At 45.2% G+C, this 27,429-nt stretch overlaps 1 protein-coding gene across 1 annotated transcript in view; it reads left to right on the top strand.

Annotated features, from left to right (window-relative positions):
* UHRF2 (ubiquitin like with PHD and ring finger domains 2) overlaps nt 1-27,429 on the top strand; it is a 690,531-nt gene that overhangs the window by 316,874 nt on the left and 346,228 nt on the right. Inside the window, exon 5 of the mRNA XM_069230126.1 lies at nt 1,687-1,796. Within this exon, the coding sequence (XP_069086227.1) occupies nt 1,687-1,796 (110 nt within the window). The remainder of the gene's footprint in view (nt 1-1,686; nt 1,797-27,429) is intronic.

Below are 27,429 nucleotides of genomic sequence, written 5' to 3'. Positions count from 1 at the left end.
TCTCTGTCAGATGAACAAGTTACTTACCTTCTGTAATGCCTTATCTGGTAGAGACAATATCTAGCTGCAGACTCCTTACCGACCCACCCACTCCCCCCCCCCTGCGGACAGATGATCCCTTTCAGGGTCATAGTTTGGACACACCAGTGTCGGTGCACCTGGTGTGGAAAGTTGAGAAAAGTAACTGATGTGAGCCCGCCTAGGTGACTTGGACGTCCCTTCCGGTGCAGACACTGTATGGAGCCGATCAATGCCATCTACAAGCGCACAGGGGTACTGCTCACAAAACATCTTCCAACTCCAGTCTGACGCCTGGGGAAATTCCAAGGTAAGGAATCTGCTAGATATTGTCTCTACCAGTTAAGGCATTACCGAATGTAACTAACTTGATGATCAGGTCTATCGTGACTGCCATTTTGCCCGTTCGGTCCTGCAGGACTTCCTTTTCTGAAACTGGGAATGGTTTTGCTTGGGTGTCTTTTCTTAGATAAGGAATCTGCAGCTAGAAGTCTCTGTCAGATGAACAAGTTACTTACCTTCAGTAATGCCTTGTCTGGTAGAGACTAGTGGAGACTATAGCTTCAAATTCCTTACTGACCCACCTATTCTCCCCACTCTGAGAATGGATTTCTAGGGACAGGGCTGTATCCTTTTCAGGGGCCTAGTTATCCACACCAGTGTCAGTGCTTTTTATGGCTCCACACTTCTGGCGACGAAAGTCACGAAAAGAAACAGATGGCAGCGTGTCTGAGTAGTGCTTATATAGATGCTGTGGTCGTCACTTCTGGCTTGGACAATGCCGATGTCACACACTGAGCCAAACGACACCCCCTACTGGTGTGCAGGGGTACTGCTCACAAAATATCTTATGGATCCAGTCTGGTGCCTGGGATAATTCTAAGGTTAGGAGTCTGCAGCTCAGTATAGTACCTGCCAGCTAAGGCATTACCAAATGTAAGTAACTTTTTCTTCATTTTCATTCATAAATAACTTGACCTGAGTTACCACACAACCTGATAGGCTCTTTGCCAGTAAGTGACTGTTTGCTAAAGGCAGGTAATTTTTCAGGGTTTTAGGATCCCCTCCCAGCGTGTTTTAGCATAGGGGTGACCTGACCTATTGTTTAAATCATTCTGGAATTAGACCTTGAAATAGGGAGACACTGGTTGGGTTAGTCAAGTATGAACTCAGAAATGATCAGCTGTTTTTCATCAAAGAAGATGAGGAAAAAGGTTTGGAGAAGTGAGAGGGTGGCTTTGTCTTAGCTATGGTGTTGATCATGTCAGAGGGAATAATTTGTTTGGAAGTAACTAGGTGAACCAAATAATGTAGCATCTCTCCCTTAGAGCAGACAACTGTCTGAGCAAAAAGAACAGGCTAAAACGTATTCTTTAAATATGAATCTGTTTCTACTTTATGTCCAGTAATTGAGCTATGTGTTGCAGCAGATAACTTAGGTGGCTTTGTCTCCTGTTTATCAAAATGTATAAATAGCTATGACAAGAAAACTATTACATATATTTATTGGTATAATAACCAGCAATGTGTTATGTTGCCAGATTTATATAGCATTTAGCAAGAGAGTTATTACTAATGTTTAGCAACATTTCCTGGCATAATTTCTGGATTGTGGAAAAACTGATCTAAATACTGCATCTTTATTTCAAAGTGCCTTTTATTTTACAGTGGGCAGAATGAAATGGTACCAGAATGCAAACTTCAATTTCCAGAGGAACTGTACAAAATTGAAAATCCTGGTGCTTATCCCTTAACATTTGGTGACGGAGATTTTAAACGTAAGAATTTATAGTAATGTCATTGCTTTGAAAAGCTCAACTTTTTTCAATCAGGTTTGAACATGGCAGTGTTCCATTGTTTCTTGAGAAATTTTATCTTTTGTAGATTCACTTTTTTGATTATTCTCCATGGACAGGCTGCAACTAACATTACAAATAGCAGTTAATGTCTGAGTGGTAATACAGCACTGTTTACTCAGTTGTACTTAATTTTCTTTTAGAGAACTATTTATTGTTTTCTCCCTTTGGTACAAAGGATATGTTATCACAAACAAGAAACTTAAGGAAAAACCCTTTGTCCATAACATGCTCTATACATGCATAGTGTTTTGCCACAATTTCTAACATTCTTCTGTGTACCCTTAATATCTCCCGTTCCCTAGTATGACAACGTTTTAATACATATGCAGACTAGATCAGGCCTTGGAAAATCCCACTCACCCACTCGCTATGGCGAGTCACATTTTATCAGGTTGAGCTATTTTTAGGACTTACTTGCCCCTTCTGACGAGTTGAAAAAGAGCACATGTTCTGTTCAGTCAGAAAGTGAAGGAGCAATAAAGATGCCTTCAAATCTTGATCTTATCTTGTGAAATTTGCTCTGTGTTCAGGGACAGAGGTCAAAAATTAGTCTCATTACAATTAATTTTTCTTCTGACTGCAGAGTTCAAGGATTTTGTAAGGTGAACTGTCTGATCTTCTGTACAAAGACAACATTTAAATATCTAAGTCAGCTGTGCAAATGTTTCAAAATATATTTCAGTAGTTGTGAAAGCCCAGTTTATGTACTTCTGTATGATAAAAAAATAATAATAATAGGATGAAAACAAATCAGAACACTTAACTTCAGTGGTTCCCGACCTTTTGACTTTGGTGGACCCCCACTTTATCATTACTGAAACCCGGGGACCCCCCACTGAATCATTATTGGAATCTTGGGACCTCCACACTGAGTCATTACTGATAGCTGGGGACCTAATCTTTAAATATTATTCAATTTTTTAAGCAGTCACGGACCCCCTGAGGAGGCTTTGCGGACCCCCAGGGGTCCCCGGACCACAGGTTGGGAACCACTGCTTTTGCTTAATGATGTGCAAAGGATAAATGTTTTCTGAAACCCAATTTTCACAGATTGTTATTACACTGTATAGTTTTATCAGTAAAGCTGCAAGTTAGTGGAAAGGGTTTGGGGCATTTCTTGGAAATTTACCATCTGTAAATGGTAGTGTGCTACCACATCATGCTTTAGTAATATATCTATTAAAAGTGAGTGTTTAAACATAAACTGAGAAACACTCCTACCCTGTTGGCAATGCTATTAGTAAACTAGGAGGCAAGGCATAGATCTTGTGTTCCCTGTATGTGGGAGGGACTCTTTTTGTACACTGGGCAAACAGTTAGCCTATTTAATCAAATAAGAGTTTTTTTGTATAGCAGAAATGTTGAGCTCACATATTTAAAGGTGCTGTTTTGTGTGAGAATGAAGATAAAGGCAACTCTGTAAAATAAAATGACTCCAGTATTGGAACTTTCATAGATTCACATGCACAGGCGAAATCATTTGAAAAGAAAAGTCTCTTTAAGTACGCCTCCTCAAGTCGCTATTAGGATGATGTCATCTTGCATACCTTTCATTCCATTCTGCCATCTCGAAATGCGACCCCCTTTAAGAAGAGCTGGACAGTCAATAGGCACAGTCCACAGAATCCATTGATGATACCGTCATGATTACAAACACTATGATCACAGTGCTATCATGGTGGACCCAGAGCTCCCATCTATCAGTCAGTCTCTCATTCCTCACTCCACCATCTCCCTGGGCCATCACTGCCGACGCTTCCCCGGCGGGATGGGGAGCCTATCTACAGGACTTGCAAGGCAGTGGCAAATGGAAAAAGCAACACAAAAGTTTCCACATAAATCTAGTTGAGCTCAAAATAGTTTTCCTAGCCCTTCAGGCTTTCTCCCAAGGATACAAAACTCCCCAGTCCTCATACTTACGGACAGCACTATAACGATGTACTTTATCAACAAACAGGAAGGGACCTGGGGCCATATGTACAAAAGTTTTTTCCCATAGACACAGAATGGGTAAAATCCTTTGGTACATCTGGCCCCAGATCTCTTCTCTTATCTCAAGAATCACAACATATCTCGAATTGTTCATCTTTCATGGAGTGCACCAACGACCGGAGCATGTGCCAGGAAAGCAGATTGTGTTAGCAGACTCCCTCAGCAGTTTGAAAACATCCAACCACAAATGGGAATTAGATCAAGAAGTGCTGGATCACATCTTGTATCGGTGGGGCAAATCAAACCTAGACCTGATTACCACTCCCCAGAATGCAAGATTCCAATTCTTTGCAAGTCGGGATCACCATCCAGGATCATGGGGGAATGCATTTTTAATGGCATGGTCCGAATATATGCTTATGCTTTTCCATCCATTCCTCTCATTCTGAGAATCCTAGCCAAGATCAAGGCAGAACACTGCAAAATACTCCAAATAGCCCCAGCACGGCTGCACCAACATTAATTTATAGAGCTGCTTCTACTTTCAGAGAGTCCCAACATTCAGTTACCAATAACACCATTGCTCATTGCTGTTGACAATGAACAGGGGTCAACTGCTGCACCCGGGTCCAGCATCTCTTCACTTGACGACCTAACTCCTGAATATAATGAATGCGCTCACTTAAATATCTCTGCTGACTCTAGGGATATTTTCACCAGAACGGATAGTACAAACAGAATTTACTGTCTTAAATGGAAAAGATTTTGCATATGGTGCAAGCAGGCTCAGGTTCATCCATTTTCATCATCACCTGAACAGGTTCTTCCATACCTACTTCATTTAGAACAAACTGGATTGGCTCATGCTTCAATTTAGGTACACCCACTTCAGACGGTCGGATAACTCACCCTCTTTATAGTCTACTAGAATTGTCAGGCAGTTCCTCAAAGGTCTGTTGTGAGTTTTTTCCACCAGTCAGGCCACCTCCTCCTTCTTGGCAACTAAAAATCGTATTATCGCAGTTGATGAAACATCCAATCTAACCTTTTCACAAGGCAAAGTTGGAATTCCTTTTGTGGAAGATTCCTCTTCTCCGGGTTCTTACCTCAGCAAGGAGAGTTAACGAAATCCAAGCTCCAGGATTCTTTCTTACAGTTTATAGAGGATAGCGTGATCCTTTGAACAAATCCAAAATTCATACCTAAGGTCCCTTCAGACTTTCACAATAATCAGCCAGTTGTTTTAAAATTGTTCTTTCCAAATCCTACAACACATGCGGAACAAGCTCTTCATTCTTTGGACATTAAAAGGTGTCTCATATTTTAGCTGGTTAAAACCAAAGGCTTTAGAAAATCCAACTAAGTGTTTGTAGCATTTAGTGCCCCTAGAAAAGGTCAGCCTCTCTCTAAGCAAGGTAGTGCTAGGTGGATATCTAGAGCAATTCATTTCTGCCACCAGGCTGCAGTCCACAGAATCCTTCGATGATACCCATTCAACAAGAGCTGTAGTTGCCTCTACAGCACTGTTTGCTGGTGTGCCCACACAGGACATTTGCAGAGCAGCCACCTGTAAGAACACTCACACTTTTACAAAGCACTGCTGCTTAGAGGTAATGCCTCAAGGTGACATGGCAGTGGGTCTTGCAGTTCTGAGACATCTGTTCCAGTAACAGTGAGCTATTATGTTTCTTTTTGATAGTGTTTTATGATAACGGCATACATTCATAAAAGGTTCTTGACGGATATGTAGGATTTCAGTTCTCTTTACACAAACTTTTAGTGTATTCTCCCAGTTATAATCAGCATGCTTAAAATTACAATGTGCTTCACTGCTGCTTGTTACTCTGATTCAAGCATCTGAATCAATCAAAGTTCCAATACTGGAGTAAGAAAATAAGTTGCTTACATTTAGCTGAAGTTCTTCAGTTTTGGTATCTTTCATAGATTCACATGCAACCCTCCCTCATCCCCAGAGAGGCTCACCGTTCTCTCTTTATTTCCTTTCTTTACCATTGATTCTACAGCACTTGTGCGTGGGAAAATCTGAGGGAGTGGAGCTTCTCACAGGAGTGTTCTATAGGGAGAGACAGCCTGATTGGCTGACACCTATCTATGGTCTCTTTTTTAAATAGACTGCGATGTGTTACAAAAATAAAGGCCTCAGGGCCCTAATGCATTTTGCTTTTACATTACTTTGCTATTATAAGGTATTGAGGGACTCTAATCTCAATGACGGGGAATGATTCAAGCATGTAAATCGATGAAGGATGCCAGCACTGGAGAATTACAGTTACATGTAAGTACCTTTTTTCTATTTGCCTAGGATCACGCAATTTCAGACCTATTTACACGTCAAGTACATTGCAGTTAGGTTGAGTGGTTTATTAATTTTATGACCTGCAGGTCTGGTATTATTTTTGTGATTTTTCGAGGCCTGATGTGTCTGAAATTATATAACTGTACCACCTTGAATTGTGCATTTATCCACACCTTGCGTTTCTTTTTGCCATTCCTTTGGTGTGATGTAGTCATCACTAACCTGTTGCCAGGCTTCCTCGGCTTTCAATGGTGCCGCCCATTTATCAGCTCGGAGGGCCTTATATAATTGTATAATTGTGTGACAAGCTGCCGACTTCCCTTCAGTAATAGCATGGCAACCGTTATTTATGTGGACTCTGGCCGCAGGGAACATGGGACTGATCTCCCTGGTGGTGGCTGCTATTTTTGTGTACTGAAAAAACTGTCCTGGACCCCACCCAAATACCTCACGTGCCTCTTGCACAGTGATAAATCTGAATGCAGGATATAGGACAGATAACGCTGTGCACCGACCGTGTTCTCAGTTGCTGAAGGCCATAGTGTGAGCTATCTAAGGGCCAAACTATCCAGATATCTAAATCCGGTCAATATGGCGATCTTCGCATCACTCTCTGAACTGCTCTTGCCTAGAGCTGGCACCCTAGCAAAGCCACAAGACTGTGTCTTGGAGAGTCTTCTCCCAGTTTCCTCTATCCTTCAATCAGTGGATTGCATGCTGCAGTTGAGCTGCCAAGTAGTAGAGCTCAAGGTTGGGTACCTGCACCCCCTCCACCCCTTTTCTATTCCAGCTTCAGTGCGCTCAGATCCACCCTGCATGGCTTTCAGCCCAGAGGAGTTCCACTAATAGCTGATCCAATTCTTGAAACACATTTATCGGAATCTCTTGCATGGTGGCCTCGATCACCTATAGGCATCGCAGTAGCACCACCCTTTTGGCTAACACAGTTCCCCCCCATCAGAGATAATTTTAGTGAATTCCAGAAGGCTGTGTAGGTTTGGAGATTACAAAGAATCCTCCTCAGGTTCAGATCGTGGCACTGTTGCACCCTGTGTGCTATATGCATTTCCAGGTATTTAAGAGTCTTTGCATTGCATGGCTAGCCCGACTCCAAGAGTACTACGTGGGGCACTCCTTTTGACTGTCCCTGTGGAAACAGGGCTGATTTTTAGTGATTAACTTGTAGTCCTGATATTTCCAGGATCTGTGCATGGCATTCAGCAGGATCGGGACAGATGTGGCTGGCTGACGCATCATTCACATAGATTGAGATGACATGTACTGTCCGGCCCACCAGGATTGCCAAGCCATGTAGCACTCGACAAAGCTGACACTCCAGGTGCTCGATCACCAGAGCAAACAGCAGGGGAGACAGTGGGCACTCCTGCTGCGTACCCCTCTAGAGTATAAGCTCAGTTAAGACACTTTTCCGAGTATGAACACGGGCCATCGGTTGCGTGTATAACAGTTTGATCCACTGGATGAAGTTTTGTCCCAGCCCTATTCTCTCCAGCCCCAACTAGACATACTCCCAGCTCACAGGGTCAAATACCTGTTTTATATCCAGGAAGGCTAATGCATACTGGTTCTTTTCTAAGCCAGGGGAGTGCATGACTTGTGCCAAGTGCCGTAGGATGCACAGCGTGTTTCGGCATGGGGTGAACCCCGACTGGTCCACATGGACCAAGCGTGATAAATGTATCAGTAGGCTCGCTGCTGGGACTTCTCAGAGGATCTTCTGATCCATGTTCAAGATTGAGAGTGTGCCTCCTTTGGATTGTTCCCTGGTTTCCGCACCAGAACTATGAGGCTTCTCGCATAGAGTTTGGAAATATTCTCCTCTCAAGAGCCTCGGCTTAGACTCACAACAGCTTGTGTCAGAGTCCTAGCGAAGGCTTTATAAAATTAGTCCAGGAGGCCATCCCCTCCTGGTGCTTTGGCTGTCTTTAGGGAGTCCACCGCTCAGAGAAGTTCCTGCTTGGTCAGTGACACACAGAGTTCTGCACTTTCTTCAGGCATGAGCCGTGGCGGCGGTATTTGCATCACAACATTGGTGATCAAGGATTCATTGGGTTCTCAAGGTGCAGTATACACTTTTTGTAAATGGTCAGCAAATGCCCTGTTGATTGCCTGTTGTGAGTGGACCTCGTGTCCCACCTGGTCTTTGATAGACAGGATTGGTTGTGTGTCTCATTTCTGATCAGCCAAGCCAGTATGTGTTCCACTTTTTACCCCCTTTATGTGCAACCTCCTCCTGTAGGAGAGTTGCACATGCTTCTCAAACTGGTCCCATAGGGTACGTACCTGCTGTCAGACCCTTCCCCACACCTGCAGTGACTCCGGGCTCATCATTAACTTTACCTCAAGATCTGTCAGCTTCTCCTCCCACCCTGTCAGGTCTCTATTTAGTGTCTGTTGTATACCTGTAAATGCTGCCATATACACTCTCCGTATTACCTTCTTCATTGCATCCCATTTCACTGCTGTGTGTGTCGTGCTACCCCTGTTTGTCTCAAAATATTCAGTTAAAGTTTCTCTGAGTGTTGCCTCAAACACTGGGTCTTTCAGGACCTCCATCCGCGGGTGCCACAGTGGTACTCAAGACACCTGTCTAGCCAGAGAATATGCTACCAGTAAAGGCGAGTGGTCTGACAGGTAGAGAGCCAAGTATCCTGAGCTAGTCACACTTTGTGCTGCATCTGCCTGCTCAAGGAAATAGTCCAGTCTGCTATACATGCCTGTTGCTGGGGTGTAGCAAGAGTGTGCTTGCATCTGTGGGTGTTGCACCCTCTATACTTCCACCAATCCTACACTTACTTGTGCCTGTACAAGCACTGTTGTCATGTTTGGCTTGGTGCCTCGTCGCAGTGGGGACCTATCTGTCTCACTGTCCACCACACAGTTAAAGTACCCTGCCATAATAACCTCTGTCTTCATTAGCCCCTGTGCCGTTGCCAGCACCATCCCAAAATAATTGCCTTTGTCCTTATCAGATGCATACACATTTATGAGGCATAGCGCATGCACTTCTAGGATGCCCATCAATATCTTCCCTCTAGGTCTACTTGGATACCTGTCATCTGGAATGGGACTCCAGGAGCTACTCATATGAGGACCCCAGGTGCAAATCCGGAATAGGATGTGGATATATTTGACCCATCCACTTTTTCCTTAAGTGGCCTATACAATCTCCCCAGATGTGGGTTTCATGTAAGAAGGCTATTGCTAATATGTAGCGATTCAAATAAGTGTGTAATCTATAGTTCTTTACTGGCTGGTTGAACACCCACACTTTCCACGTGAGGAACTCATACCTAGTCCTCATGTCTGACATGTGTATATCGAACTGGTACCCGGACCCGACTAGCGGGCCTTGTCCACCATATCACTTTGCCACAGCGCCATTTGGAAGAAGGAGTGCCCCAACACAACTGGACTGGAATTCCCCCTCCCTTTTTGTGAGAAAGTAGCCTCTTTCTAGCCTTGTTACCCCCACTTTTGGCCTGTTTGTGAGTATATGTCAGGGTGTTTTCACTGTCTCACTGGTATCCTGCTAGCCAGGGCCCAGTGCTCATAGTGAAAACCCTATGTTGTCAGTATGTTTGTTTTGTGCCACTGGGACCCTGCTAGCCAGGACCCCAGTGCTCATAAGTTAGTGGCCTATATGTGTCCCTGTGTGATACCTAACTGTCTCACTGAGGCTCTACTAACCAGAACCTCAGTGGTTATGCTCTCTCTTTACTTTAAAATTTGTCACTAACAGGCTAGTGACTAAATTTACCAATTCACATTGGCATACTGGTACACCCATATAATTCCCTAGTATATGGTACTGAGGTACACAGGGTATTGGGGTTCCAGGAGATCCCTATGGGCTGCAGCATTTCTTTTGCCACCCATAGGGAGCTCTGACAAGTCTTACACAGGCCTGCCAGTGCAGCCTGAGTGAAATAACGTCCACGTTATTTCACAGCCATTTACTACTGCACTTAAGTAACTTATAAGTCACCTATATGTCTAACCTTCACCTGGTGAAGGTTGGGTGCAAAGTTACTTAGTGTGTGGGCACCCTGGCACTAGCCAAGGTGCCCCCACATCGTTCAGGGCAAATTCCCCGGACTTTGTGAGTGTGGGGACACCATTACACGCGTGCACTGTACATAGGTCAATACCTATGTACAGCGTCACAATGGTAACTCCGAACATGGCCATGTAACATGTCTAAGATCATGGAATTATCAATTCCATGATCCCCCGGGTCTCTAGCACAGAACCCGGGTACTGCCAAACTGCCTTTCCGGGGTCTCCACTGCAGCTGCTGCCAACCCCTCAGACAGGTTTCTGCCCTCCTGGGGTCCAGGCAGCCCTGGCCCAGGAAGGCAGAACAAAGGACTTCCTCTGAGAGAGGGTGTAACACCCTCTCCCTTTGGAAATAGGTGTGAAGGCTGGGGAGGAGTAGCCTCCCCCAGCCTCTGGAAATGCTTTGATGGGCACAGATGGTGCCCATCTCTGCATAAGCCAGTCTACACCGGTTCAGGGATCCCCCAGCCCTGCTCTGGCGCGAAACTGGACAAAGGAAACGGGAGTGACCACTCCCCTGACCTGCACCTCCCATGGGAGGTGCCCAGAGCTCCTCCAGTGTGTCTCAGACCTCTGCCATCTTGAAAACAGAGGTGTTTGTGGCACACTGGACTGCTCTGAGTGGCCAGTGCCAGCAGGTGATGTCAGAGGCTCCTTCTGATAGGCTCTTACCACTCTTGGTAGCCAATCCTCCTTCCTAGGTAGCCAAACCTCCTTTTCTGGCTATTTAGGGTCTCTGCTTTGGGGATCTCACCAGATAACGAATGCAAGAGCTCATCAGAGTTCCTCTGCATCTCCCTCTTCACCTTCTGCCAAAGGATCGACCCCTGACTTCTCAGGACGCCTGCAAAACCACAACAAAGTAGCAAGACGACTACTAGCAACCTTGTATCGCTTCATCCTGCCGGCTTTCTCAACTGTTTCCAGGTGGTGCATGCTCTGGGGGTAGCCTGCCTCCTCTCTGCACCAGGAGCTCTGAAGAACTGTACAGACCAATACACGATTACCAGACCCAAAGCCCCTGCAGTTGACTCAGAGCAGAGATGAGGGACCCCACTCCCGCCATGACAGAAATCCTAGTGGAAATACAGGAGTCATGAGTCGCTCTGGAGAGCAAGATGGATATAACGGCCATTTAAATTTGTATTTTACTAATGGATCTGCGCAAAGTGGCAGACAAGGTCACAATCACAGAACAAAACGTGACCACCCTGAAAAGGAAGATTAAGACATTATAGGCCATCGTAGCTGGCCTTAACTGTAGCACATTCCAAATGGAGGACCCATTCCAGTGGGTCGACTGAATCTTCCTCCTGCAACAGCAGGCACCAAAAGACTGCATTACTGGTCCTCTGGGTCCCCTCTCAGCACGACGAGCGTGGTCCCTGGAACTCAGCAACTCTGTCCAAGTGACTCCCACAGTCCAGTGACTCTTTAGTCCAAGTTTGGTGGAGGTAAGGCCTTGCCTCCCCACTCTAGACTGCATTGCTGGGTATCGTGTGATTTGCAGCTGCTCCGGCTCTGGTGCACTCTTCCAGGATTTCCTTCGTGCACAGCCAAGCCTGGGTCCCCGACACTCTAACCTGCAGTGCACAACCTTCTGAGTTGTCCTCCGGCGTCGTGGGACTCCCTTTTGTGACTTCGCGTGGACTCTGGTTCACTCTTCTTCCAAGTGCCTGTTCAGGTACTTCTGCGGGTGCTGCCTGCTTCTGTGAGGGCTCCCTGACTTGCTGGGCACCCCCTCTGTCTCCTCCTCCAAGTGGCGACATCCTGGTCCCTCCTGGGCCACAGCAGCACCCAAAAACCTCTACCGCGGCCCTTGCAGCTAGCAAGGCTTGTTTGCGGTCTTTCTGCGTGGGAACACCTCTGCAAGCTTCATCGCGACGTGGGACATCCATCCTCCAAAGGAGAAGTTCCTAGCTCTCTTCTTTCTTGCAGAACTCCAAGCTTCTTCCAACAAGTGGCAGCTTCCTTGCACCCTCAGCTGGCATTTCCTGGGCTCCTGCCCACTCTCTACACTGTCGCGACTATTGGACTTGGTCCCCTTGTCTTACAGGTACTCAGGTCCGGAAATCCACTGTTGTTGCATTGCTGGTGTTTGTTCTTCCTGCAGAATCCCCCTATCACAACTTCTGTGCTCTCTGGGGGTAGTAGGTGCACTTTAAACCTACCTTTCAGGGTTTTGGGTTGGCTATTTTTCTAACCCTCACTGTTTTCTTGCAGTCCCAGCGACCCTCTACAAGCTCACATAGGTTTGGGGTCCATTCGTGGTACGCATTCCACTTTTGGAGTATATGGTTTGTGTTGACCCTATACCTATGTGCTTCTAATGCAATCTTCTGTAACTTTACACAGCTTGCATTACTTTTCTTGCTATTACCTGCATAATTTTGGTTTGTGTACATATATCTTGTGTATATAACTTATCCTCATACTGAGGGTACTCACTGAGATACTTTTGGTATATTGTCATAAAAATAAAATACCTTTATTTTTAGTACTTCTGTGTATTGTGTTTTCCTATGATATTGTGCATATGACACCAGTGGTATAGTAGGAGCTTTACATGTCTCCTAGTTCAGCCTAAGCTGCTTTGCCATAGCTACCTTCTATCAGTCTAAGCTGCTAGAAACACCTCTTCTACACTAATAAGGGATAACTGGACCTGGCACAAGGTGTAAGTACCTCTGGTACCCACTACAAGCCAGGCCAGCCTCCTACACTTTTCCAACCATAGGCAAAATATGCAGGACTCCTTTCAACACAACTATCTGTCAAAGGGCTACTGGTCACTTTCCGACTCCCCTCCCATTCTCGCCTCACAACAACACACTGTAATTAAGTTTTAGGTGTATGCTGTACCCAAGGTACCGTAACCTCAATAGTTTGCGAGACCAGAACCAGGACTCACCCGTGCAGAGGAGGTTGGGCCCTCAGCCAACCCCAGTCATGGAGAAAAGATATTTCACTAATAACTAGTTTGTTAGATCCCCACACATTGAGCTGAGTCTGCGCTCGCTTAGGATTCCTTTCCCCCTGTAAATAAAACAAACATTAGATACATTAATTAAGGTAAATATGCAGCTCTAGTCCCCTTCCCAGGGTCCAAGCCACCAAGCACTGCAGACCCTAACATCCTAACTTTAAATTTCACCCACAGGTGACTGGGGGAGCCCTAATTTCTCAGTTGCACAGATTTTTGTCATCCCTCCAATTCGCCTTGAAGTTTAAATCAGGCCCCCCATTCCAATCCTGCGGTGCTCATCATGTCTCTGAAATTTCTAACTGGCATCTGTGCTGTATGTGTGTATAAGAGTCCATTTGAATCAGGGGAAAAACAGTTTTGGTCAGTAGTAATCAATGAGGTACCTTGGCCAGCGCCCTGTGTGCCCATTCTATGGAAAAGAACTTAAAAAACTGACTAAGTCTGAGCTTATTCACAGTCCAGTCCTCCAGGAATAATTCCATGAAGGAGCCCTCCACCCATTTCGGGAAATCTACTAGCTGCATAATATTCCATCTACAGCGCCCTCCAGCATCTTCAAGGCGTTTCTCCATTTGGAATGTGCTACAGTTAAGGCCAGCTACGATGGCCTATAATGTCTTAATTTCCTTTTCAGGGTGGTCACGTTTTGTTCTGTGGTTGTGACCTTGTCTGCCATTTTGCGCAGATCCATTCGTAAAATACTAATTTCAATGGCCGTTATATCCATCTTGCTCTCCAGAGCGACTCATGACTCCTGTATTTCCACTAGGATTTCTGTCATGGCGGGAGTGGGGTCCCTCATCTCTGGTCTGAGTCAACTGCAGGGGCTTTGGGTCTGGTAATCGTGTATTGGTCTGTACAGATCTTCAGAGCTCCTGGTGCAGAGAGGAGGGAGGCTACCCCCATTGTAGCAATCATGGTAATCGTGTATTGGTCTGTCTTTTTGGATTGTGCAGCCGTCGCTCCTTTCTCCTTGCCTATTGTATTAGCAGTGCAACTGGTTTCAGCTCCCGGTCTTCAGGATGTTCAAGATAGTACAGTGTATGGTTCTATTCCCCAGGGTCCTCAACCAGATGGCAGGGCCAATCCAAGTTGGTTTCTCACCTTTGCAGTCCAGTGGTCTCAGGGCGCACACCTTCTGTGTTGTATGCACTCCTGGCTCCGTCTCCCCCGGCTGTGTGCCTCTTCAACACCGTGCTTCTCACCACTGCAGTCCGTCCCTGGGCTCGTAGCTCCCGACTGGCACTACTAACATGTAGTATGCATTTGGGTCACTATGGGATCGTCTCCCATCCCTCTTCGGCGTTGGCCCACACACAGGCGTTCTCAATATGTCAGAGCCGGCAGCCCGCGCCAGGAATTCATGGGCTCCACTGGTCCAGTAGTGTCACACTGACTGTCCCACCGGCGAGGGACAAAAGCAGCGAAGCAGTCCCCCCCCCGGGAGTCAGCAGGCAGTTGGCCCCTCATCCCAGTTTTATAGGTCCACTAGCATTGGACGGCCTCCCCTGCCCATGGGAGACAGGAGCCATTGTCCAGGGCCCCCCAGGGGTCAGTAGGCAGTCAAGGTTTCAGCAGGTCACCTAGGCCACAACAGTGTTTCCCACTCAGGCCCCCAACTCTACTGCAGAGTGTCCAAAATGGCCCCCATCTTTGCACTGACAGACGGCATCTCTGCTTTCACCATGACAGAGCACAGGGGGGCCACTATGCTTTTCTGTATCCTGTTACTGGAATGTCGCTCACCCCCTCTCCAGCAAACCAAGTGCGGCCTCACACGGTCACTGATGCGGCCCATGGTTTTCATTCCTGTCCTCTCGACCTCTCAGGGTCTCCCAGTGCCTCACTGCGCGCTCCGCCACATGCAGACGGTGTCTTCAGACCAAGGCTGCCCTCACAGTTGCAAGAGCGCTCAGCTGCGGCCGCCATTCAACTCATCCTCGAGCCCCAATCTCCCTCCTGGCAGTCACCCATACAGGCCGCACCACAGCCTGGTTGTCATCTTGGAAATGCTCAGCGAGCGCAAGGCGACCCTCTGACCGGGCTCATCAACCAGCTGCTTTACAGAGCTCCGCTTTGCCGCACTTCTACAAGAGGGTTCCTGCGCCGCCCAACCCTCTGTCCCGGATGTTCAGGGCTTTCTCTGACAGGGTCCCAAGCATGGAAGTTGTGGGGCTTTGCTCTGTCTCCCGCAGCTCCTCGGACCCGCGACATGGCAGGCCTCCCGCAGAGCTCTTCTCCAATTGTAGCGACGAGTAGCAATGCAGCTATTAAGGGCTGAAACATCGGGGCTGCAACAGCGTCACACATGGAGGTCACAGTGTGCATGATTCCTTCAGGGTGTCTTAGGATTGTAGCCTACATGCTGGTAGGAACTGGAAGTCACATCTACCTAGCTGTCAAGCCACGCTTTGTGTCAATAGTTGCACTCACCCTCCTTAGTTGCACACATGGTTTGTACCCTTTCCAGTTCTGGTCAAGCTTCAATGTTGTCCCAATACCTGCCTCATACTCACCTCCTCCATTTGTGATACCTTTCTGTGTGAACGCTAGTGTTAAAACCCTCTTGCTTTGTGTGTGTGTGGCTTATCAATCATTCACTACTTCTGTTCATTTAATGTTCTATTTCGTAGCCCTCCCCTCCCCCCAGTTATATCATTTATTTTTAGGTCTGGCTGAATCCCTTTGTTCATAAGTACCAGTTTGTAAACAACCCACACTCACTCCGTTTCTCTTGATTGCTTGTTTATTTTTTATATCTGCATATGTTAATTAAATAACACCAATCTAGTTGGCTAACGAAGATTGTATGGAAGAAATTAGTGCTTTTAGGTCCAGCTGCGAGCTTAGGAGTTGCAGAGGAGTCCCTGAAGTCTCCTATGAGCTGTCCCTCAATGGTCCCCGGATTTCAGACGGATCAGGAAGACCACCAACAAGCACAGGCAAAGGCAAAAGAAGCTGCTGGAGATTTTGCAGAGGTGTGGAGGACCAGCAAGGGGACTTTACCCTTAGAGAGAAGTCAGGGCTGACCCTCAGGATGCAGGAGAGCCAGAAGAAGCAGTCGGAGCTCCCACAAGCAACCCACTGGCAGCAGGCACAGTAGGTAGCAGTGAGGCCCAGTCACCACACCTGAAGAGTAGTCCCACGTCGCTGGAGCTAGAGAGAGGAGACTGTCCTTGCAGAGGTGGAGTGCTGGGGGCCAGGGCTACTTGGAGCCTGAAGATCCCTTCGAGTAGGCATCAAAGGGGTCGAGTTGGTTGATGCAATAGAAGCAGTGCACATATGTTCTGTCCCAGTGGCACAGATAAGGGCTCACCTTCTCCCACTTTGGACAGAAGGCGGAGAGGACCCAGGGGATCCCTCAGAACCTCAACCTGTGTTGGAGAATCTTCGCAGCTCCGGAGGACAGAAGATCCCACCAGCCAAAGGTCGTTGCCTTAGGTGCCTGCGGATACACAGGAGTGACTCCTTCACTCCAAGGGAGATTCCTTCTTGCTTCTTGGTGCACTTGAAGTCTTGCCTACTCTAAAGAATGCACAGCTGCGGAGATGTTGTAGAATGCTGACAGGAGACGTGGAAACAGTGTTGCAAAGAGAAGTCTTCTCAAGCTGTGCAGTCTTGTTTGGTTCCTGTGTAGCTCAGTAGTGATTCCCGAGGCCAGGAGCAGAAGAGGTCTTGCAGAGAGTCCTTTGCAGTAACTTGCACGACGAATCTGGGGACTCACCCTTAAGGGAGTCCCTAAATAGCCCCAAAAAGGGGGATTAGTCACTTTTTGAGGTGATCACCTATCAGGAGGGGCCCCTGACGTCGGCTACCTGACCTACTGCTCCCAGGGACCTCCCAGGGACCTCTGCATATCTTGGTTTCAAGGTGGCAGAACCAAATAGCCACCTTGAGGACCTCTGGGCCCCACCCTAAGGGCTGGAGATGGACAGGGGAGTGGTTACTCCTCTTTCCTTTGTGTGTTTCACACCAGAGCGGGGCCCAATGGTCCCTGGACTAGTGCAAACCGGATTATGCAAGGTTGACACCAAATGTGGCCTTCAAAGCAGTCGAGTGTTGCGGAGAGGCTACCCCTTCCCAACCCAGTAACACCTATTTCCAAAGGAGCGGAGGTTGCGCCCCTCTCCTACAGGAAATCCTTTGTTCTGCTGTCTCCTTCTTCAGTTGGTGAAGCAAGAGGATGGCAGAATTGTGCTTGAGGAGGCTGCAGCAACGTGGGTTGCCTGCAGACCTTAGAAGATTGGTAGGAGCAGAACTGGGGGATCCTCTAGGGAACCCCCAGAGTACAAGGAATCATGCCACCAGTACTTGAATCAGCATTGGGGTATGATTCTGACATGTTTGATACCAAACATGCCCAGATTCGGGGTTATCATTATGTAGCTGGATCACAGGTAGTGCCAGTACATAGATAAAATGACTTCGCCGCACTTACAAAGTCTGGGGAATTAAAACTGGAGTTTGTAGGAGCACCTCTGCTTATGCAGGGGTGCCCACCCACACAGGAACCTGCACCCTGCCCTTTGGGCTGAAAGGGCCTACCATAAGGTTGACTTACAGAGTCCTGGTGTAGTGACCAGCAGTGAAAGGGTGCCTGCACCATTTGACGCAGGCTGCAAATGGCAGGCTCACAGACACAGTTTGTTTGGGCTCCCTTGTGTGGCATAATACATGCTGCAGCCCATGGGAGACCCCTCGTGTACCAATGCCTTGGGTACCTAAGTGCCATCAACCAGGGACTTACAGGGATACAACAGTATGCCAGTTGTGGGGGGGGCGGTATATGTAGTACCAAAAGAGCCAAATTTAGGGAAGAGAGCACAATCACTGTGGTCCTAAATAGCAGGGTCCCAGTGAAAACGGTCTAAGCATACTTATATCTGGCAAAAAGTGGGGGTAACCATGCCAGAAAGAGGGGACTTTCTTACACTTTTTTTTCAGCATGTCTCACTAGGGCAGACTTTAATGTTATAAACACTATTTGAAATTGTAACTCATGTACACTGCATGTGTGACAGACACTGGTTACAGGCGTTGGCACAATAACGCTAGACCTTTTAGCTTTGCCAGTGTTTGTTTTGTTAAATACAGTAGCAAACAGCAGCCCATCGGAGCTGTATTTTGGGGTGGTCACGTGGGAGGGTCACAGTTTAACGGTTAATATTTACACAACAATTGTAAGTCCTACAAGACCGAACCGAGCAGTGGTGGTGCTTTTTAGGATGTCAGGACAGTGCCTCTCTAATTGGCTCTTGTGGGGCTTATTTAGGGAACATATGCAGTTCTATATGAAGAACTGTTCAGAAAAAAACACAAGTCTACAATTAGCCCATGTTGTATATATGTTTTTGTTTTCTCAAACACAACTCTAAATTGCTTTTTCAGTTGAAGACTGGTTAGCGAAGAATCGCTTTTGGGGCAGAGACTGCTTATTAAGACGGTCTTCAAATCAATTATTATATTTGAAACCACACTGAATACAAAACTTGTATAACGATACGTAAAAACTGTGAGTTTTGAGATAAGAAATGGAATAGAACCAGACACGGTAACAGTAGTGCAAGGCCAGCCCAGTGGTATATGTACTCTGCATATATGACCAGTAACGATTCCCATGTTCTCCAGTGCTTAACGTTTACCAACAAGCATGTTTTTGAAAATCAGTAATTGTGTTTGTAGTAGTTCCTATAATGTCTTATTATTTCTAAACAACTACTGTCATATGCTAATTTCCAGGTAAACCTACTGAGTGCTGGCTTCCAATGGCCAGCTACCTGATGCACTTTGCTGCATCCCGTTGGTTCTTGTTGATGTACTCTCAATTTGAACACTAATCAATGAGTTGTTCTTTTATTCAATACACACTATTCTTATTCCTTGTTGCCTTTATTAGTTTTCAAACATCGCTTGTTTCATTAGTTTTTTAACATCAATGGTTTCAGTTGTTACATTAGAATTCAAAAATCCTAATCTTTGTGGTCTTTAGATCACAAACCCAATGTTACAGAATCACAGTTTGGGTTTGCAACCCAAAACAGACTCTCTATTTGGAAGGGGTATGTTCAGGGCGCCCCTTCCTAATAGGAAATCTGAATCGTATGTACTAATGTTTTGCGAATGAATGCTATGGTAAAACAATCACACTTTACCACCAATTCAGAGTTGGTCGTAACCCATTTGCCAATGGAAATGGGTCCCTGTGGGACCCCGTCCCCTTTGAGAATGTTGAAAAAAATGCCACAGACCACTTTTATTTTTAGACACACCCCGTTTTCCTTTAAGGAAAACAGGATGCATTTAAAAAAAAGTTTTGCTTTATTTAAAACAATCACAGACATGGTGGTGTGCTGTCCCCATCAGGCCACCGTCCCTCTGATAGCAGCGAATCCTAATGGATCACAAATTGCGACTTCCCTCATTTATATTCATAAGGTAGGTCTATTTGCGACCCACTATGAATCACTATTTAGGGAATAGGGGTTAGAGAACCCCTCTGTACGTTAGTCATAGTGATTACCAAATAACAATTTACAAAACATCGCTATTTGGTAATCACTACACCTACACCTTATTTTTCTGAATTTGTCTGCTTGCCTAACTTTGTTTATAGATTTTTAATGTGTACTGTGCAAGCAAGCGGTTTATAGTATCTTACCAAAGTTGTGTCTAATAGGTGTGTGCATGTTGGAAACTTATATACTTGTGCTACACATTTGGAAGATATTGCATCAGCCTCTGTAAGACCTCAGATAGAATTTCTAGGTATGTGCATTGTACACACGTTTTAGTTGGCATTCACATAACTAAGCCTGAGTGAATTAAGTTATGTTTCCTTTTTTGCCCTGGCATGCAGTTTTTTCACTTTGTTACTTTTAATTTACCTTTCTCACATCACCCTCTGCCATCTTAAAATGGTTAGAGGTATTGGGATTGTAATTCATAACTGGACTTATCTTGCCACATAAATTGGTCATCTCTCCTTCATAATTTGGTCTTTTCCTGCTACATAATTTGCAGATAACTAAAGCACTTAAATTTACCTTCTTCCTCTGTCTGCAGCCATAATTGAAAAGGTTACGACAGCCACAGCGGAGTAAAGAGAGAAATAAACTAGAAGGGTCACCCAAGCATATCAATAGTGTTCAAACTTGTATAGTGTAATAAGGATGTTAAATTGGCCTGAATCATTGTCATAATTGCAAAAAGGAGAGGTGAATAAAACCTATACAATTGCCATATAATCCCAATAAAAATCTTTAACAGCAATAAACTTTTGGCACTAGACTGTAATGCTCAGAACAGGCCCTAGAGGACACCACAATGAAAATAGAATTTGTAAAAAAAAACATGGTCATGCAACCATATAGTTATGCTATAGAGGGCATAACCACATGAAAAGAAAATGGCAGAAAATAACAAAGTGTAACCATGTATTTAGTCCCTAGAGGGCATAGCGCATTACACATTTTTAGGCCTAGCAGGCCTACTGCAATACAATTACAAACAAGCCCTTTAAAACACAAACTACTCCCAGCTGTAAAACAAAAGTTAAAGCCATGAGCGCCAAGTAGTACATAAAAATAAAATAAAAGTCTAGGTGTGAGCCACTATGATACTAGTCTGGTCATAAATGAGGCTGAATTTCTAAGCTGGATACTCGAGTCCAATCATTGTGTGAGAATGACAAACTACTTGAAGCGAAAGGTGTGATAGCCAGCTTGCTCATATAGTCAACCTTATGCCACATTACTAGTGGATTTCACAGTTAGCGTGCATGTGCTAGCGCGCCTGGTCCTTAGTAAGTAAACTTACAAGGGGACGCGTATAGGTCGATGAACCTTTTGAATCGCATGGAGTATCTTAATTATGCAGTGATTACTGAACCAATAATCAACATCAGTATATAATATCAACCACTTGAAGAACCAAATTAAAAACCCTATTAACCAGAAATAACCATCACTCATGGGAAAGGTTAATAGTTTTTATTCCTTATTGATTACAATTCTAATCAAAAGTTAATTTTGCTTTTATTAATCAATCTTTATTAATCATCAAAGAAATCAGTATTCTCCAAAGAACATCATAAGCAACAATGCAGATCATAAGTCAGTGATTAATTCAGCAATTCAATTTGTCAGTCATTTGTCACTGTCAATGTCTGCCCCATCAGCCTACCTAACCAAGATTAGTATCAGCATGTGGGTCTTCATGCGAAAACAATTTAGAACAAAACATTAATTTGGAAAAATCTACCTAAGAAAAAATTTCTATAAAACAGCGCAGTTTTTACCTAGAAGAAAAGGCACAAAATTAGTCAGTCACATTTTCATAGCTACCTATCCAGGGTTGATCAGCAACAAGTCAGTCTTCGTCCCCAGGTCATCAATGGTCAGCTACGGATCAGGCTCACAGAGTATAAGCCCAATTATCAGCACTTCGGACACTTTGTCTCCTGAGGTCATTACTTTCTCCTCGCAGTTCTGATTTCGCTCCCCTTGTCATGACTTTTTATTAGAGTCTCCCAGTCCGTCCCACTAATTACTAATTGGTCAGTCTCGTCGGAAGTTATGACTCTAACCTATAGTTTTTATTTACCAAATCTCTATTTCTGCATGGGCTTCAAGCCCCCTAAATTTGATTGATCCTTCTCATGATGAGAACATCATCCGGTTCTTCATGTAACAAAATTGTTGCATACATAGGGCCTGATTACAACTTTGGAGGAAGGTGTTAATCCGTCCCAAATGTGACGGATATACCACCAGCTGTATTACGAGTCCATTATATCCTATGGAACTCGTAATACGGCTGGTGGTATATCCGTCTCATTTGGGACGGATTAACATTTCCTCCAAAGTTGTAATCAGGCCTATAGTCTTTAGTCAGTGCCTCTATTGTTCAAGTCCTGGGAAAGTACATTTAGCCTATACTACACATAATTGCATCAAATTGTCTTCATCATCTCCTGTCTGCTGGTAGATTGCAGAAAGTTCTAGCAGAGCCGACTGAACTCTGAACAGTTCAAGGTCCTTTCTCCCCGTTACCAGTTTTTCAAAGTCTCCACGTTATGAGCAACCAGGGCCCAGCGAAACCAGGCCTTTGGTCCGGCTAATTTAAGAATATGAATTAACATAAAACATAGGTTATACATCCAGTTATGATATATTAATATGTTTTATATAGGTCTTCTCATTATTGAACATCTGTTAATACACATGGTGACCACTCCCCGTGGGCACATTTTCGATTGTACATGTTATTTTCTAATATTAATTTCTCTGCACGTTTTTCTTAATAATATTCACACATTAATCATTAGTAATTTATTTTAATTAACATATCTGCTCCATCACATGTGAGCACTTTAAGTCAGGCTATGCAACGCACAAACAGGCAGTTCTGATACAAATATTGTAATGAAAATAACCCTTCGCAAACCCATGGCTCAATAAATGCGGCCGTCCAATCCTAAATTCTGTTGGAGGTTACTGCTTTAATTTAATGAAAACTCAGTCAACATTACAAATACAACATTTTAGAAGTCACAACAGGCACTCTTACTACCTGGCACAAATCATAATTATTTTGCTTAAAAAAAATCTGAAATGCAACACATCATACCATCTTGATACCGTTTTCAAGACATGAAGCATAAAACCAATTTGCCCCCAGTTCAGATTGCAGAACTAGACTATGAAATTGTTTAAAGTCACTTTAGAGGTTTGGCACTTCGGTGTCCTTACCTGATGATAAAGCTGTCTGCCCAGTTTGCATACAAAATATTCCTAAGTATATGTTGACTTGCTTGCCTTTAATTCAGCCTGTTGCAGGGTGACCTGCTGGGGTTGATGGCGAATACCAGTTTCTGCACATTTATTCTATCTGCTGTTTCTTTATTACATACTGTGATTGTTTTGTATATGACTGCCTATATTTTTAAATATATTGTGTTCGCTTTCAGCTCATTAATTGAGCGTGGCATCATCCCCTGTGCAGTATTTTTACTGACATATTTTCAAATCACTTTCTGTTGTTTGCATATACAGAGTGGGAATTGCATTGCCTTTGCCCCAAGACTGGCATATTCCTTTTGATGGTGCAGAACACCATACTTATGATGGGCTGGCTTATCATTATATTGTATGGGGTGCCTGTGTTCCATAGTATGACTATTTGATATAGTTAGTTTAATTATTCTAATTTGCACACAATATTCCAGGGAAGCTCATTTGTTGATATCACCCGTAGTTTAATTTTATTTTCTAGAGTACCATTCATGGTAATGAGTATTTCTTAATGTACTAGCGCACTGGAAAGGCGGTGTTATTATTGAATGCGATGGCTGTTACTGGTGTCATCTTGGTAAAGATTTTGACTGGAGCCTAAAGAGTACATGGATCTATTTCAGGAGGTAAGCTTTCGCACAGGAGAGGAGCAGCAATGGAAAAAATATTGAGGTTGAGGCATAGAGCTCAAACCGAACAATCCTAGTCTGAAGCAAACTTTCCACCCTTGAAATGGCACTGGTCTAGGTGAATAGGTTATTTATTAAGATTTTGACAAGCTTAGAGCCCAAAAAATTATTCAGTTCAAAAAGTATATTTGCAATTGCTGTGACAGAGCTCGAGTGACAAGTGGTACCATGCCCAACCCATGGCCATTTTGGCTTTTTACCCAACAGCTGGGACGGGGGGGAGGGGTGGGCGGGAGCTTGGCCTGGTTTCAGTAACCGCCCCTTGTGCCCGACACATCGCCCGGTAGCCTTGTCGGGGCCCCCCCACTTCCCCACCTGCTGGCAGCTCGCTGACAGTTGGGCCTCTGCCAGGCCCAAGCAATAAGAACCTTGGGGTAAAAACACTGAGGCCGTCACATGCTTTGGGTAGCAACAGCTGGTGCACCCCATAGGAAGCTGAGGCAGGGCGCGTGGGCTGCATGGGGGCCACTCCGCTGTCAGACCTTTTCCCCCCTCGGGTGCCAAGTCTTTTTTGGCTATTTGGGGCAATTCGCGCTTAAGCCTTCATAACATTTTGTCCACATAAGCTACCCACGCAAAATTTGCGTCCTTTTTTCCCAACATCCTAGGGATTCTAGAGGTACCCAGACTTTGTGGGTTCCCCTGAAGAAGACCAAGAAATTAGCCAAAATACAGCTAAAATTTCGTTTTTTTTTTTAAAAATGGGGAAAATGACTGCAGAAGAAGGCTTGTGTTTTTTTTCCCCTGAAAATTGCATCAACAAAGGTTTTGCGGTGCTAAAACCACCATCTTCCCAACTTTCAGGAACAGACAGACTTGAATCAGAAAGCCCCATTTTTCAACACAATTTTGGCATTTTACTGGGACATACCCCATTTGTACTATTTTTTGTGCTTTCAGCCTCTTTCCAGTTAGTGACAGAAATGTGTGTGAATCCAATGCTGGATCCCAGAAAGCTAAACATTTGTGAAAAGTAGACACAATTCTGAATTCAGCAAGGGGTAATTTGTGTAGATCCTACAAGTGTGTCTTACAGAAAATAACTTTTTCCTGTGATGTCAGATTTTTGAAAGCAATATACTGTTACGTCTGCTGGACTCCTCTGGTTGCGGTGATATGTAGGGCTTGTACGTTCATCAAGGGCCCTAGGTACCCAGAGCCCATAAATGAGCTGCACCTTGCAATGAGTTTTCATTCTATACCGGGTATACAGCAATTCATTTGCTGAAATATAAAAAGTGAAAAATAGGTATCAAGAAAACCTTTGTATTTCCAAAATGGGCACAAGATAAGGTGATGAGAAGCAGTGCTTATTTGCACATCTCTGAATTCCAGGGTGCCCATACTAGCATGTGAATTGCAGTGCATTTCTTAAATAGATGTCATTTTTGCACACTATCTTACATTTGGAAGGCAAAAATGTATAGAAAGGCAAGGGGCAATAACACTTGTTTTGCTATTCTGTGTTCCCCCACGTCTCCTGATAAAAATGGTACCTCACTTGTGTGGGTAGGCCTAGCGCCGGTGATAGGAAATGCCCCAAAACACAATGTGGACACATCATATTTTCCCAAAGAAAACAGAGCTGTTTTTTGCAAAGTGCCTAGCTGTGGATCTTGGCCTCTAGCTCAGCCGGCACCTGGGGAAACCTAGCAACCTGCGCATTTTTGAAAACTAGACACCTAGGGAAATCTAACATAGGATGACTTGTGTGGCTCTGACCAGGTTCTGTTACCCAGAATCTTTTGCAAACCTCAAAATTTAGCCAAAAAACACTTTTTCCTCTCATTTCGGTGACATGAAGTTCTGGAATCTGAGAGGAGCCACAAATTTCCTTCCACCTAGCAATACCCCAGGTCTCCTGATAAAAATGGTACCTCACTTGTGTGGGTAGGCCTAGCGCCGCAACAGGAAATGCCCCAAAACACTTATCTGGACACATCAAAATACAAAACGACTTGTTTTTTGGGGGGGGTGGGGGGCACTGGGTCCTGGGCTCAGCAGCCATATAGGGAGACCTGCCAAACCCAGACACTTCTGAAAACTAGACACCCGAGGAAGTCCAGGGAGGGGTGACTTGCGTGGATCCCCCAATGTTTTCCTACCCAGAATTCTCAGCAAACCTCAAATTTAGCTAAAAAAAATCGAATTCTTCCCACATTTCTGTGTGGGATCACCGCACCGGGACAAATTTCCTACCACCCAGCGTTCCCCCCAGTATCCCGGTAAAAATGATACCTCACTTGTGTAGGTGGGCCAAGTGCCTGTGACAGGGAAGAGCCAAATGAAGGGGGAACCAAAGCAGGTCCAAAGGGACAGTTTGAAAAAAAAAGACATTTTTAGGCTGACAAGTGCAGCAGAATTTTTATCGCTATAGATGAGACAATGTTGGGTGGTAGGAATTTTGTGGATTCCTGCAGATTCCGGAAGGTTCCATCACAAAAATGGGGGAAAATGTGTGATTTCCAGCAAAGTTGGAGGTTTAGAGGGCATTGTGGGTACGAAAATGGTGGGTGCATGTGAAGCACACCACCCTGGAATCAACCAGATGTTTTGTTTTCAGATGTGTCTAGGTCTTGTGGATTTTTCTACATGGCAATCCTATATGGCAGCGTCCCAAAGTCAAAAAAGTGCAGCCCTCACCATTCCAACTGGGACGATTTTGAGAGTTACCATGCTCTCATGGCCCAAATGTAAAACCAAAACCCAAAATAATCAAATGTCCTCTTGCTTGCCGTGGGATAAGATGTTTTAGTGTGCGAGGGTAAAGCTGAAAGACTGTAACCCCTCCCCCCCCCTTTTTTTTTCTTTTTTTTTATTCCATGGTATCTAGTAGACTTTCTGCCCCCTGGGGTGTGGATAGGGGGTAATTGCCCCTTCTGCCCACTGGTGGGCAGAACAACTTTAGCCCCATTTATTTGGGGTGAGGGTATGGTCATACCCCCACCCTCTTATTTTGTAAAAAAAAAAAAATCTTCCCTGGTCTCTGGTGGGCTTTCTGCCCCTCGGGGGCAGATGGGCCTTACAAGAATAGGCCGATGGGGCAGATATGGCCAACAGTAATGTGCCCCCATGGGGAGCGACCCTTGCCCAAGGGCCTGCCCCCAAACTAAACACACACATATATATACACCAATACCTGGGGGCAGAAATGGCCTAAAAATAATGTGGCCCCCCAGGGAGCGACCCTTCCCTAAGGGGTCGCTCCCACATATAAAAACAAAGAAATAAGCAAAAAACTTTTTTATCCCTGGTGTCTAGGGGTTTTCTGACCCTGGGGGGGGAGGGGGTGGGCAGAAATGGCCTAAAAACAATTTGGCCCCCCAGGGAGCGACGCTTGCCTAAGTGGTCGCTCCCCACACATAAAAGAAAACAAAAAACAACTAAAAAAGTATCCCTGGTGTCTAGGGGTGTTCTGCACCCCCTGGGGGCAGATCAGCCTAATTATATTAGGCCGATCTTCCCTCGGCCGCAGAAATTGGCAAAAAAATGTTTGCCGCTCTCCCCTTTCCTTTCATGTCTCTGCTGGCCCCCTCCTCTCGAGAGGAAGAGAAATGCTTTTGCGATCATGTGCTGACGTCATCAGGCGGTGGGGTGGGTCGGGGTGGAAGGGGAAGCGATTCCCCTTCCAGCCGTGATGGGGGAGGGGGAGCTGGTAAACGGACGTAATGGTCCATGGCCCTCAAGGGGTTAAAAGTGCATCACACAAAGTTAGCTGATGATGTAACCTAAAAAGCCATCATTGCAGATGAGCATG

This window comes from Pleurodeles waltl, chromosome 1_1, assembly GCF_031143425.1.
Source record: "Pleurodeles waltl isolate 20211129_DDA chromosome 1_1, aPleWal1.hap1.20221129, whole genome shotgun sequence".
NCBI lineage: Eukaryota > Metazoa > Chordata > Amphibia > Caudata > Salamandridae > Pleurodeles > Pleurodeles waltl.
This window is presented reverse-complemented; position numbering and strand designations above follow the sequence as displayed.